At 37.4% G+C, this 14,819-nt stretch overlaps 1 protein-coding gene across 1 annotated transcript in view; it reads left to right on the forward strand.

The window, feature by feature from the left end:
• Positions 1-14,819, forward strand: part of Hdc (histidine decarboxylase) — a 130,830-nt gene that overhangs the window by 103,106 nt on the left and 12,905 nt on the right. Inside the window, exons 12-13 of the mRNA XM_089105358.1 lie at positions 2,677-2,775; positions 10,780-10,962. Coding sequence (XP_088961484.1) covers positions 2,677-2,775; positions 10,780-10,962 — 282 coding nt within the window. The remainder of the gene's footprint in view (positions 1-2,676; positions 2,776-10,779; positions 10,963-14,819) is intronic.

Here is a 14,819-nt window from a genome sequence, read left to right on the forward strand (position 1 = left end):
TCCCCATAATTAGCAATTTTTAAACTAAATGTCCGTTCTAATATGCAACTCACCTTATAGTCACCCATTGTTAATTAAAAAGTCAATATCTTTGAGTGAGCCATGTTCTTTTCTATTTAAATGTCGGGTATATTCTACAGAAGCGGAAAATTGAATTGGTAAGAAAGGGGTGTGAAAATCCTATACGTATTTGTACTAATCTAGTCCCAAGTATATTCTACTAATAGCATGTCCCCGAATCTTTTTTTAGATTCACTATATAGCTTTGGACGTGGCTGTTACAAGCTTAGATATTTTTAGGCAATATGCTAAGGCCTAGCTCCCAAGGCGAACCTTTTGATGTTTTCCTGTTTCCCAAAATGGTCACTACCAGCCTCCTTTTCCAGCGTCTATGTCCAGAAGATCTTCCTATCTTGGACCCTTTCTTACAGAACAACCCAATTCTTTGGCGTTGGGTGCTCATAGATGTTCTAGTTACCAAGCGGCGTCTGAAACCCATAAAAACATATAAATTACGCTAACAATGAAGTATGAGAAGACAGTATAGTGATAGCAAAGTCGATAATGAGACTTTAGAAGTACTCCTGATTCTATGCTGAGGATAAATTTTTTGTGGAAGAGTCCAAAAAGACAATGGAAACCATTACCACTAGCTCTTAGCTAAATTCATCAGAATTTACCTTTCATTAAAGAAAATCCGCATAGATAATAGAGATTCATCATTCTTCATTGTTAAGTGACCTTTAGAGCAAAGTAAAATGCTCATAAGAGTTGGGTACTCAAGAATGAGCTGATTAGTGACATTCTTTCTAAGCGAAAAAATGTCATCGATCTTCCGTTGGGATGTAAGAAAGATTTTTCGACCAAGCATCAAACTATTTTATATCAAAATGATAGTAGTGGATAGTTAGGAAAATATTTCCCTTCCCTACAGATTGCAACCATTTAGTCCTTCGAAACTCGTAAGAATGCTGTTCAAAATCCGTAAGTAACATTTGAGGCTAGCATAAAACCCTTGCTCAATTTTTAAACCGCCACAAGGATGGTAAGGAAGTTTTGGAATTTTATAACTTGCCGATCTTGACTGACTGAATTTTCCCTGTCCCAAAATCCTCCCTATTTTGAGGCGGCTTGACCGGATTGACTTTTCTGGCCAAGGAGCATCCCAAGCCTTATCTTAAAATGTTGTTGTGCTGAGCCTGCCGGACCAGTGTAATCAATATTCTGACTATGCTTTCATTCTGGAACCTTTACCGTAATAATTTGCACCCTCTATGAAATATACCTTTCCCCTTCACGGTAAACTCCTCCGTGGAAATTTCATCCAACGTAAAGTCCCTCCCATCAAATTCCCTCTAGACAGTTCCATCCTCGCTGAGAATCACCACTCCCTGTAAAATCTCTTGCGGACGATACAGCCGGAAAAATTCTCCTAGACATTCTTTCATTAGAATAAGACTTTAATCTCTAATCAGTTTCTCGTTTACTCCAGAAAATCCCCCTTCCGGGGATAATTATTTCCCGGAATTCAAAACACGCGGGAAACAAACCCTGGGTAATTCCCCCGGAACATCTCTACATGAAAATTTGGCAAAGAGAATGTAAGACAATTAAAAAGAATTTTGTATAGTAATTCTGTCAACATTTCTCCTGGAATATTCAGTCTCCATAAATTTCCCTCCCAAAGCAAGACTCTACCTATAGAAATCCACACCAAACAAAAACCCCTCCCCCAAAAAATAAAATGTCTGCATACTTCCCAAAAGCGTATACTACAAATACTATACGTAAATAATGGGCGAATTTCATAACTTACAGGCCTCTCCCCAGGGACTGCAGGGGGGGGGTCATTTTACACCTTAAGACATAATTATTTAATCTTTCAGCTATACTGAACAAATGGCTATCTCAAAATTTTGATCAGATAATTTTTGAGGAAAAAATGGCCGTGGGAGGGGGCCCAGTTGCCCTCCAATCTTTTTGGTCACTTAAAAAGGGCACTAGGACTTTTAATTTCCATTAAAATGCACCCTCTACCGATCTTCTAGGACTATGATTTCTATACGATCACCCCTGGAAAAAAAAAATAATAATAATAAAGTAAAAATAAACACGCATCCGTGATCTGTCTTCTGGCAAAAATAGCAAAATTCCACATTTTTGTAGATAGGAGCTTGAAACTTTTACAGTAGGGTTCTGTTAGGTACGCTGAATCTGATGGTGTGATTTTCATTAAGGATCATTTAATTTTAAAGGGGTGTCCCCCCTATTTCAAAAATCAGGCAAATTTTCTCATGCTCGTAACCTCTTGATGGGTAACACTATATTTCGGGAACCAGCATAATAAGTGGATTCTTTTGATGTGTCTATTGATATTCAAATTCTGTTTTTTAGAGTTTCGGTTACTATTGAGCCGAGTCGCTCCATACTTACAGTTTGTTACCACGAATCTGTTTGATATGGCTCATTTTTCACTGTCATTTTCACTTGATTTAGGAAAATCGGCTCCAACTTCCCCTCCCCCTCTCAGGATTTTGACGAAATTTCGCCACTGCTTTGAAGTTAAATCTAGTTAATTTTGTGATGAAATCTTATCTCTTAGGGTACTTAAATAATGATTAATTTCCCAGTCGCCTGTTACCTACCTCTTTTTTCACTTATATATTTATTTTTTAGCATTGGCAAATTTCCCTAAGCAAAAAATTTCGAGCACTAAAACTATGGTTTGTCATCCGTAACTTTGGAGTCGAAGGACTGCAGCAGCACGTTAGAAAGGTAAGTTTCTTATAAAATATTAGAAACACAACTCTACCATTTGACCTACCAATGACAATGCCTTTGTAGCAATGTGTAGCTATTTGAAACCTTGAAAAATATCAAGTATTCGATACAACTGTATACTTTTTGGTCATGTAATATTTATAAGTTTTTCATCATAAACTGAAGAACTGTCATAAGATATTAAAAATTTAAATTTTCTCCAAACAGCTTGTAATATCTTACCAATAGCACCTTCGATTAAGCGAACCTTGCATCTTACAAAGAGCATTTTTCAAAAAATTTTACAACCAGGACTGTAGAAAGACCTTGTGGGGCCCAAGGTAAACGATATTTTGGAGGCTCCTTGGAAAAAGCGTGTTATATCAAAATATCAAGAAGAGTCGAGAAGGGATAACATATAAGGGTTGTCCCTATATGTTTGTCCCTATGTGTGATAACACATAGTGTTAGTGGCAGAAAGTAAAGAATATTTGCAACAACTGCTAAATATAGCATCTTCTTATTTTAGGAATAAGAAACTAGTATTAAACGTAAAGAAGTCGGTGGTTATGCTTTTTTGGAGAAGTGCGGAACAGAAAGATTTGCAGTGTCAGTTTTCGTATGAACGTAGGACACTAGACCGTGTAGATGAATTTTAGTACTTAGGTTGTAGGCTATCGTCAGATGGGAAATGGAAGAAACATCTTAAGATGCTAGAAAGTAAGGGAAATAGACTACTAGGAATGTTAAGTAAAAGTAGTATTAAGGAAATTAGGGACTTAGGATTGCTAAAGTATATTTTAATGCTAGGGTTAGATCGGCTTTGCATTACGGGGTGGAGCTTTGGGGGTTTGATAAGGGGGCAAATTTAAAAAGAATGCAGTTGAGGGTTTTTAAGCGTATGTTAGGTCTTGATAATAAGTTTAATGGTTAGTGCTGAGAGGGAATATTGGAATATCGCATATGAGACAGAGTAGGTTAGTTAGTATGGTTAAATATTGGGATTTTGGGATATGGTTAAATATTGGGAAATATTGGGATATTAGGATTGCTGCAATTAATATTAGGATATTAATTGCTGGAATGAGGGAAAGGGGATAGGAGAGATGGTGGGTACTGTATCTAGGTTAGTTGCTACTAGGCTAGAGTCTCAGGAATTTCAGGTTTGGGAAGCTGAGAAGGCCACCTCGACGTCCCACGGGCTATATGTGGAGGTCAAGGAAAACTGGGGCGAATAAATTTACCTAAGAGTGGGATTGGCTCCGGAAGATTTAAAATGGGTAATGTATGTAAGGGGAATTTTATGCCTCTTGGAGAACGTAGGAAATATTTAAGGAGGGATAGATGGAGGGATGGTCCTATGTGTTAAGAGATGGACGAGTCTTTGCATCATTTTTTAGGGGAATGCAGGGAGTTTAGGGAGTTGTGCTTGGAAATATTTGGTAGGGAGGTCGGGGGGAGGGATTAAATTTGAGAAATTTTGAGAATTAGGTGTTGCTTAAATATAAATAATATTGGAAAGTTCGTCCGGGTAGGTATGAGGTATCGTGATGTTTTTCTTAAATAATCAGTTTTGTGTCTTTTCAGTTTATGTTTTGTTGCTGTATTTTTTCGTTTGTTTTGTGTATGTCACCATGGCCCAATTGGGCTTTCGTGCGAATAAATCTATCTATCTATCTATTCAGGCCATAATTTATTACGGAGGGCCTAAGACTGGGAACCCTTGTATCTAATAACAGGTCTCAAACAAGAGGGTGATTTTAGGACCCGTTTTTCTCAAATATGTTTCAAGTTCATGTGCTACTTTTAATAAGCAAAGAGGTTCATTTTGTACACTGAACTGACTAATTGTGAATTATTTGAATTTTTTTATATTTGATGAAAGTGTAAAACTACAAGTGGATTCCTCAAGATCGGGACGTGTCTCGGACTGTAGTCTATACTAGCCTGTCGGGTAATATGGCCTTAGGCATATGACACCCAGGGCCGTAAATAATCTTGTATAACATAATAACCGTGGATATAATGCTATGTAATTACAGAAGTTTATTTTCTTACTTTTTAAAGAAAAGACACTGATTGAAAAAAAATTAAAAATAATTAGCATTAAAAGGCCCAAAGTGTAAAATTGAAGAAACCTATTATGCTCGCTACAGTATAATAGCAATCGACATTCTGGGTTCCCGAGGAATCAAGTATATAGAAGCTATCGGAACTGCATATACATTATTTCAATTATACTCGGCATCGGGAGTCTTCAATTACTAGCCCATGGTCAAATTTAACCCTTGAAACCCTTTAATTTCTACATGTGCTGTTCGTTTAGAGAAAAAAATCTACCAGACTATGAAATTTAGCTTATTATCGTAAAATTCGATCTATGTTTTCACGTATTTAAGCCTTGGATGGTTTTTTTCAGTATGCAAATTTCAGTCTTATTCTAAATGCAAAGCCCTTATATTAAAATATTAATTAAAAATCTTTTTCCACAAAACAAGATTTTCGAAAAAAAGTGAAGAGCCCCATTAAGCCAAAAATGAGCAGAAATAAAATTGAATAATCTTCCAAGCGTAAAACTACCACATATAACTATCAATAATTAAAAGAAAATCAAAACGAATAGAAATTACAATAAATAGCCGAGTCGAACTCAAAACGAGCAAAAATTAACATGAGTAGGGTTGATAACCCCCATACCTCCTCAAGACCAGAACATAATTTGTGCTTTACTGAAAAAAAAAAGAAAAAATCACCATGGATTGTCAGTTTACTTTGCATATACTGATAGTTATTCCTTAAAGTTTTAATAATTTTATATTTATTAAAGTAAAAAGTGAAAATATTTAAAACGCATTTTGTTTTCAGTAAAGCGAGATAAAGATTTTATCTATGCTCTTTGTTAACCTGGATACACTTACACTGTTTTTATTTATTTAAATTGTAAGAACAGAAGTAGTAATAAAAGTAGCCCCGAAAGTTTCATCTTAATACCCCCAGTCGTTCTCAATATATTGCTGAGGTAACTTATTGGTAACCATAAGCACAATGCGTTTTGATTTAGTTTTAAAGCACAATTTAGTTTTAAAGCATAATTGGTCCATTGCATAATTGGGGGGGCTGACATGCCCAATATCCCTAAAGACATGGCTGCTGGACCGTTCTTCTATGCTGAACGAAATGGCTGTCTTAAAATCTTGACTGAATGTGTTTAGAAATTGAATGGGTTTGATAGAAGGGATGCTTGCCCTCCAGTCTCTTTTTATTCTTAAAAAAAGCACTAGAACTTTTAATTTTGATTCGAATTAGCTCCTTTACAAGTTTCAATGATGTTTATAGTAATTATAGAGTGGTGTTACCTATGGCATTGCTTGTATGCTCTTTTGAAAACCTGCATGCATACAATTTTTTTCATTCTTGAGTCATTTCTGAGTTACGCCCTTTTGACAATCCGTATAAACATAACATCATTTGATTTTGTTCAACACTTCTCTCAAAATTCTCTGAAAGGCTCACCTAAATGTTTTTCGTCTTCTTGGAAAGTAAAGTTCAAACAAGCATGCCTTTCTCAATAACATATACTCTATGTAAACAAAGAACGAATTGCCTAACTTACAGCCCTTACCCTGAGGACTGTGGGAGGTTGACATCCCCTAAGAAATAATTACTGGACCTTTTAACAATTCCGGACAAAATAGCTCTCTTAAAATTTTAATCGGATGTGTTTTGGGGAATGACAGGTTTAGGGGGGGGGGCTGATTGTCTTCCATTCACTTTTGACTCTTAAAAAGGGGACTAAAATTTTCGACTTCCAATCAAATGAGCTCCATCTGATCTAAAGTTTATGCGACCACCCATTCCATAAGAACCTTATTTCCCCCGGGGAGTAACTTACAACCCTTGCCTCTGGGCTTCGGGGGGTTGTGTCCAACCTATAGACATTGTTATATGATTTTCGGACTATACATAACAAAAGAGCTATATCACAATTTCAATTGAATGCCTTTCGGGATAAGAAAATGTCAGGGACGAGGGGGGAGGGGGCTAGTTGCTCTCCATTGCTTTTGACTCTTAAAAGGGAACTAGAAATATACATTTCCAATAAAATGAGCCTTTTCTAAAGTTCACACGACCACTCGTTCCATAAAAACCTTATATGCCCCTGGGGCATAAGTTTCAACCCTTATTCCCAGACTCTGGGGGATTCTGTTAACCTCAAAAAACCTTGTTAAATGATCTTTTGACTATTTTTGAACAAATGGCTATCTCAGAATTTCCATCGAATGCATTTGGGGAAAATACAACTTGGGAGTGGGGGGTGGGTCGGGGGTGGCTACCCTCCCATCACTTTGACTCTTAAAAAAGGCACTGGAACTGGAACTGGAACTTGAACCGATTTACAATCCAATGAGTCCCCTCTAAAGTTTATACGACCACCCTTTCCAGAAAAGCCTTATTTGTCGTTGGAACATAACTTACAACCCTTGCGCTGAGGGCTGTTGAGGGGTTGTCATCATCAAAGACATAATTTCCAGACCTTTCAACTACGTTGAACAAAATAACTATCTCGAAATTTTGATTGGATGTGTTTGGAGCAATGATGGCCGTGCCAGGTAGGGGCTTGTTGCCCTCCAGATCAGTTTTGACTATTAAAAAGGGCACTAACCCTTTCAATTTCCAATAAAATAAGCCCTTTTCGAAGTTTCTATGACAACAAATGGTCACCTCAAAAGTTATATCGGATGCACTCGGGGAAAATACGACGTGGGGGGAGGGGTTGGTGGCTGCCCTCCGATCCCTTTGACTCTAAAATGGCCACTAGAACTTCTGATTTCCAATCCAATGAGCCCCTCCAAAGTTTATACGACCACCCTTTCTAGAAAAACCTTATATGCCCTCAATGCCATCAGGGCATAACTTACAACACTTGCGCTGAGGGCTTGGGGTGGGGGTTGTCATCCTCAAAGACATATTTTCCAGACCTACTTAACTACGCTGAACAAAATGGTTATCTCAAAAACGAAGTGCCCTGGTCTCACCCTCCCCCCCCCCCAAAAAAATACATTGTGCCCACATTGCTCTTTACTTAGGCAGCGCTATTGCGTTGCCTATGATAATAAACCTTCATAATTAAAACAATCAATATCAGAAATAGGCGTTGCCAGTTTTAAGTAATGTGCTTTAGTTGCAGATCCGATATATATATGCGGAGACTTGGATTAATTTATTGTGTCTGTCTCTGCAAGTTTTGAGCTTTTTGACACTATTTCAACATTGCCTCTGTTACATTAATCAATTACCCCAAAATTGCCGTCTATGACCATTGCCTTCGTTACCTCCTTTACTGCCACTATAGTCATGGTCATTGTCCAAAAACTCTCTTCTTCCAGCCTTATAAGCTCCCCACAAGCACAAAATTTACAGCCACTATCGCCAACTACCCTTTCACATTCCCCACCTTCATTCTTGTTTTAGCTGCACTTTTGAGCCAATTCTTATAAAAAAATTCCATCATTGTAAGTGGTGTATATTTTTTTCTTTTTTTGAGGGGGGGGATCCCCCTTATATTTTTTTACCCACCCTTTATATCCTGAAAAATATCTGTTTTTGGTTGTTTTCATTGAAAAATGTTTTTTTGTTTGTATTTTCATTGAAAAAATAAAAAAAATTATTATTTGGCCCAAAGATCTTGAGGAATAAAATCCCTCCCACCACCCATCCACACGCACACTTTTGTGAATTGATGGCACTGGTCATTCTTAAAACTCGCGCTTAAGTTTAGCAAACAAAGACTTAGTAGTCTTTGTTTGTTCAGTTCGTGCTCTTTGCATTCAGAACAAACTTAGGCAATATTCGTTTTAGGTTTAATCAAACGTAGGCTTCTGTCGTCTATGGGGTTCACTTTACGTTACGATACACACTTTCTTGTTTGAGATTCAAATGTAATTGGTTTAACATTAAAAAACACTAAAAATCCTTCTCACTTTTTACCTTTTTTAAAGAACTGTTAAATACACCCTTCCAGGTTGTGCACAACCACGTGTGCTGTCAAAATAGGCGAAATTCTCTGCTACTAGCAAAAAAAATATTTTGTTGTTTCATTGAGCGCCAGAATACACAAGCAGTAGTATAGTATCTTATAGACTAATTATGTTCATTCCATTTCTGGAAATTTAGTTTCCATCAACGGAAAAGGCCTTAAATCTTGTTTCAATAATTTTTCTCCCGTTCCCATTTAGTTGCTAAGAAATGTATTTTTATATAGACAACGAGTATTTTTTTCTTCTTAAATTGAAAGTCTTATCGATCATTCAAAGTCGCCGAAACTGCTGTCCTCAGTAGCATAATTCTTATGAAAGGAAAATTCGAAAATTACATTAAGTTTCCATTAAGAAATGTAATCTATCAAAATTTTCAAAATAAAACAAAAGTTTAAACAACAGATCATTCAAACTTATAAGACCAATGATTTAAAGTAGCCCCTTTGAAATAAGCATGTGGTTCCATTTATTAATTGATGCGAATTGACAGTGATTTATTTGGAAGGGGTGCTATTGTCCAAAAAGAAGTGAATTTTACATAATTAGATAAGTATCTAAGTTTGTCAGGGGGATTGGAGCAGGCCAAAGAACCCTTCACTGTTTAAGTACATACTGTGTTGTTGTTGTTAACTCCCGGTATCAACCACTTCCATTTGCTTCATTGGACCTATATTCGTAATTAACTGTTTTGTAGTTGTCTAGAACTGAGTTACGGGCTTAAAAACAAAAATTACTTTTTGACTATTTTCTTATGATTTCTTGGTTGGTACTTTCTAGGCGTTTTTGGTAATCTGTCATGTAAGATTAACAATATTTCAAGAAAAAATATCTTGAAATACGTAAATGATTTTAAGGTTTTTCGTGTTCCCTAAAAGTGGGCTCCCCGACAGTGACGAGGAGATTTAATTGTATAACTTTTGACTGTTTTAGCATTGTGATAGTTGCCACTCTGAGGTTACATCAATTAACTCTGTATGCTCATGAGAAACTCTCTTACAGTAAGGATTAAAAATCCAAACTAAAATAAAAATATTTTGAAACAGAACGTGAAGGCTTTTTCAGAATTAAATGTGAGTTCTTACACTTGTCCTGTTGCTCTAACTGCATTTTAACACATTAAAAAAAAAAAAAAAAAAAAAACGAATAATGAACAAAATGGAAAAAAAAACTCCTGAATATTCTCCCCATCACACTTTGGCACCTTAATATCAAAACCAACTGGATAAACCTATCTTTGACGATTTTCTCCGTTTTGTTTTATAGAGCTGATAGATCTATGACTGAGCGACGCACGTAATAAGTCCTTCTAGCCGACACCACCATTGAGATTCAAATACCCATCGAGTTCTCTGTACATATATGCTGACTTTGCGATACCATTTTGAAATTTCATATTTGATAGAGTATGACTATTCGGGTGCTTTTTAAATTGTTAACATTGGTTAATAATATAATCTTTATAAGAGACTAGTACTAAGGGTTGGTGGCGCGTGGATCAGACGGCTATAAATGGATGTGGTTAAAAAAAAGTCCGCAATTCTTCATTTTTTTTTTGGTGGTGGGGGTCTCTCGGGTTGTACTCAGTAAGCAATTTCCGTTATAACCCACCCATCTTTCTGCGCAGAGGTACTTCCTATTTAGCTGACAACTTTGGATTGTTTCTGTGAGAGCTTGGACCTCTCTCATCCAGAATAAGGCTGATTTAGTCCTTGAAATGGGTAATATATAGAAGGTGACATGTTATACTAGACACTAAGAATGATAGTATATCCAAGCAGACACTTAGCATGACAGTTTTCGAGAAAAGGTTTAGTCCAGTAAAAAAAAATTTTCAGGTTATATCATAATAACCATAATGAAAGATAGCGTTCCTAATTTTTATTTTTAAGAACGGTTTGGGTTTTCTGTCCAGTTATGGTTATGGGTTTAAATAATTTATAGTTTCAACCATTTGTCTTTACTAAAGTTTTCTTTGTCTTAGGGAGTTTATCTCGCCAAATCCATGGAGGCATTTATTCTTGCTGATCAGAGGTTTGATGTTCCAGTTCCTTGTAATCTTGGAATGGTCGTTTTCAGATTAAAAGGTGAAAATGAATTAACAGAAAGACTTCTGAAGACTTTGAACTCAGCAGGGAAACTCCATTGTGTGCCCGCTGCTTTAAAGGTATTTCAGTTTAGCATAAAAATTAAACTTAGTATACCTTGGTTAGAGCATAGGGTATCAGAGACATCAGATGTCGGAAATATTGATGCTCAATTTTTTTTTCTTCCGACTTAGGAACAGGACAAACGAACAGTACAAATATGTTTTAAAATAGCGATTTTTTGAACACTAAAATAGAATTGTTTGTCTGACGTATGTTTCACAATTAATATGATTTTAGCCTATGTCCCAAAGGTGGAAACAATGAAATGAAGGGTGTTTTTTATTATGGTATCCTGGTATCCTCCCGATACCATAATACCATTTTTATTATGGCTCTCTCTGAAGAGATTTGAATCTGTTTTTTTTTCTCAGTGTTCTTGTTGATATACATTTCATTTTAACATAAAATTTTTGGTTCAAATGTTATTAAAGACAGTCGGTGTATTCTGTGTATTCTAAGTTTCAGTATCGCTCTTTACTTACATTTGAAAAAGCAAGTGTTTTTTCATTTAATCAACTATAAGGTCACGATAATTTTTAAAGCAAATGCTAAGAGTGTGACTGTTGCCTACCTATTTGGCCAAGTACGGGAATAACGCTATTAATTTCTAAATGAAGATTAGATGTCTGAAGATTAGAAAATTGATATATTGATTTGAGAAGGCGCAGGAAACTATGGAAACAGTATAGGAACGTTTATCCCCCCCCAGACGTGCCTAGTATAAGTGCCTAGTATGAAATGAAGGGTGTTTTTTACTATGGTATCGGGGGGAACTGATCCCTCCGGTCCTCTCTGATGACAGTTAATGGTTATTCAATATAATAGCTATACGTGACGACTAGAATAACCCGGCATTTAGATGTAAATGCGAAAAGATTTTTCCCTAAATGTGGCTTATGGTATCAGAAGCAAAATTATAGCGTTGCCTTTAGTAAAGGCCATAAGGCTCCAATATTTAATTATTTTCTTTTTTTTTCAGAGGCACTTCATATGGAAGGGGTGGCCGTATAAACTTCAGAGGGGGCTCATTCAATTAGAAATCAGAAGTTCTAGTGCTTATTTTAAGAGTCAAAAGTGATCAAAGGGCAACTAGCCCCCCCCCCATACGCTCATTTTTCCCCAAGTGCATCCGAAAAAATTTTGAGATAGCCATTTTATCAAAAATAGTTCAAAGATCATATAACACACATGCCAGGGTCGACACAGCCCCAGGGCCCGGGGGTGGGCGTTTTAGTTATGCACTGGGGATATATATGGTTCTTATGGAAGGACGGCTTGTATGAACTTCAGAGGGGGCTCATTTAATTGAAAATTGGAAGTTCTAGCTCACTTTTTAAGAGTCAAAAGAGATCGTAGGGCAATTACCCCCCATCCCCTTTTTTCTCAAAACCCAACCGATGAAAATTTTGAGATAGTCACTTTGTTAAAAATAGTTCGAACAAAAGATAACAAAAAACTCCGGGGTTGACACAATACCCTAGAGACTGGGGGCAAGTGTTTGAAGTTTTGCCCCGGGGGCATTTATGGTTTTCATGTAAGAGGTGGTGGTATAAACTTCAGAGGAGACTCATTTGATTGGAAATTCAAGGTTCTAGTTACCTTTTTATAAGTCAAAAGTGGTCGGAGGGCATCTATCCCCCCACAACACCCTCTTTTCTCTAAATGCATCCGGAGAAAATTTTGAGATAGCCAGTTTGTTTGAAACAGTTCAACGATCAGATAACAAAAACTTTGGGGTCAACATAACTCTCCCCCTTCAGAGCCCTAATCCCCTAAGAGGTTTTTATGGAAGAGATAATCATATAAACTTTGGAGGGGACTCAAATGATTAGAAATTAAAAGTTCTAATTCTCTTTTTAAGAGTCAAAAGTTATGCGATGGCAACTAGCCCCCCGCCTCCCAACCCGTTTTCCCCAAGTGCGTCTGATCGAATTTTTGATATAACTATTTTGTTCAAAATACACCAAATATTATATAACAAAAACTCCAGGGATTACACATCCCCCCCACAGAACCCGGGGGCAAGTGTTGTAAATTGTGCCCCGGGGGCATTTAAGGTTTTTATGGGTGAATGATCGTATAAAGTTTGGAAGAGGTTCATTTGATTGTAAATCAGAATTTCTAGTGCCCTTTTTAGGTGTCAAAAGTGATCGGAGGGCAACTAGAACCCCCTCCCCCTCCATGGCCCTTTCCCCCCGATTCATCCAATCAAAATTTTGAGATAGGCCTAGCCATTTTGTTCAACATAGTTTAAAGACCAAATAACAAAAACTCCGGTGTTGACACAATACCCCAGCCCCCGGGGCTAGTACTGTAAGTTATGCCCCAGGGGTATATAAGGTTTTATGTAAGGGGTGATCGTATAAACCTCAGATGTGGCTCATTTGATTGGAAATTGAAAGTTATAGTTACCTTATTAAGATTAAACAAAAGTGATCGAAGGACATATAACCCCCCCCCATCCCACACACACACATCCTCTTTTTGTCAAAAGCATCCGATCAAAAGTTTAAGATAGCCATTTTGTTTGAAATAGTCCAAAGATCAGATGACAAAAATTTTGGGGTTAACATAACCCACTAGAACCTGGGTTGTAGCTTATGCTCCGGGGACATTAAAGGCTTTTGTGCAAAAAGTGGTCGTATAAACTTCGGACGAGACTCAAATGATTAGACATTGAAAGTTCTATTTCCCTATTTAAGAGTCAAAAGTGACCCGATGGGAACTAGCCTCCCCCCACGAACCCCAAGGCTATAAGGTTCCAATGTTTTATTATTTTTTTCCCCAGAAGCACCTCATATGGAAGGGATGGCCGTATAAACTTCGGAGGGGCTCATTTGATTGGAAATTGGAAGTTATAATGCCCTTTTTAACAGTCAAAAGTGATTGGAGGTCAACTAGCCTCCTCACACCGTTTTTTCCCCAAATGTATCCGATAAAAATTTTTGAGAATAGTCCAAAGATCAGATAGCAAAAAGTCCTGGGTCGACACAACTCCCCAGGGCCCAGGGGCAGGCGTTGTAAGTTGTGTTCTGGGGACATATATGGTTCTTATAGAAGAGGTGCTCGTATAAACTTCAGAGGGAGCTCATTTAGGAAACTGAAAGTTCTAGTTCACTTAGAACTTTTGGAGGGAAAGAAGTCAGAGGGCAACTAGCCCCCCCCCCCCACGCCCTGTTTTCCTCAGATAAAATCTCGCCCTGTTGTCTGATAAAATTTCGAGATAGCCATTTTGTTAAAAATAGTTCAAAAATCAGATAACAAAAACTCCGGGGTCGACACAAACCCCCACAGCCCAGGGGCAATTGTTTCGCCCAGGGGGGCATATAAGGTTTTTACTTAAGGGGTGGTCGTATAAACGTCAGAGGTAGCTCATTTGATTGGAAATTGGAAGTTCTAGTTACCTTTTTAAGGGTCGATAGTGATTAGAGGGCATCTACCCCCCTCCCACACCCTCTTTTCCTTAAATATATCAGGTCAATTTGAAATAGCCATTTTCTTTGAAATAGTACAGCGATCAGATAACAAAAACTTCGGGGTCAACATGCCCCCCTCCCGAACCTGGGTGAAAGATTGTAACTTAGGCCCCGGGGTATATAAGGTTTTTTATTGAAGAGGTGGTCGTATGAGCTTCGGGGGGGGGACTCATTCGATTGTAGATCGGAATTTCTAGTGCCCTTTTAAAGAGTCAAAAGTGATTGGAGGGCAAATAGCCCCCCCAAGACCCATTTTTCCCAAATGTATCTGATCAAAATTTTGAGATAGGCATTTTATTCAAAATAGTTGAAAGATCAAAACAAAAACCCCGTGTTGACACCACCCCCCAGATTCCGGAGGCAAGTGTTGTAAGTTATTCCCCGGGGCATAAAAGGTT

This window comes from Artemia sp. Qi Xiang Cuo, chromosome 19 (genome assembly GCF_049724085.1).
Source record: "Artemia sp. Qi Xiang Cuo chromosome 19, ASM4972408v1, whole genome shotgun sequence".
NCBI classification, from domain to species: domain Eukaryota; kingdom Metazoa; phylum Arthropoda; class Branchiopoda; order Anostraca; family Artemiidae; genus Artemia; species Artemia sp. Qi Xiang Cuo.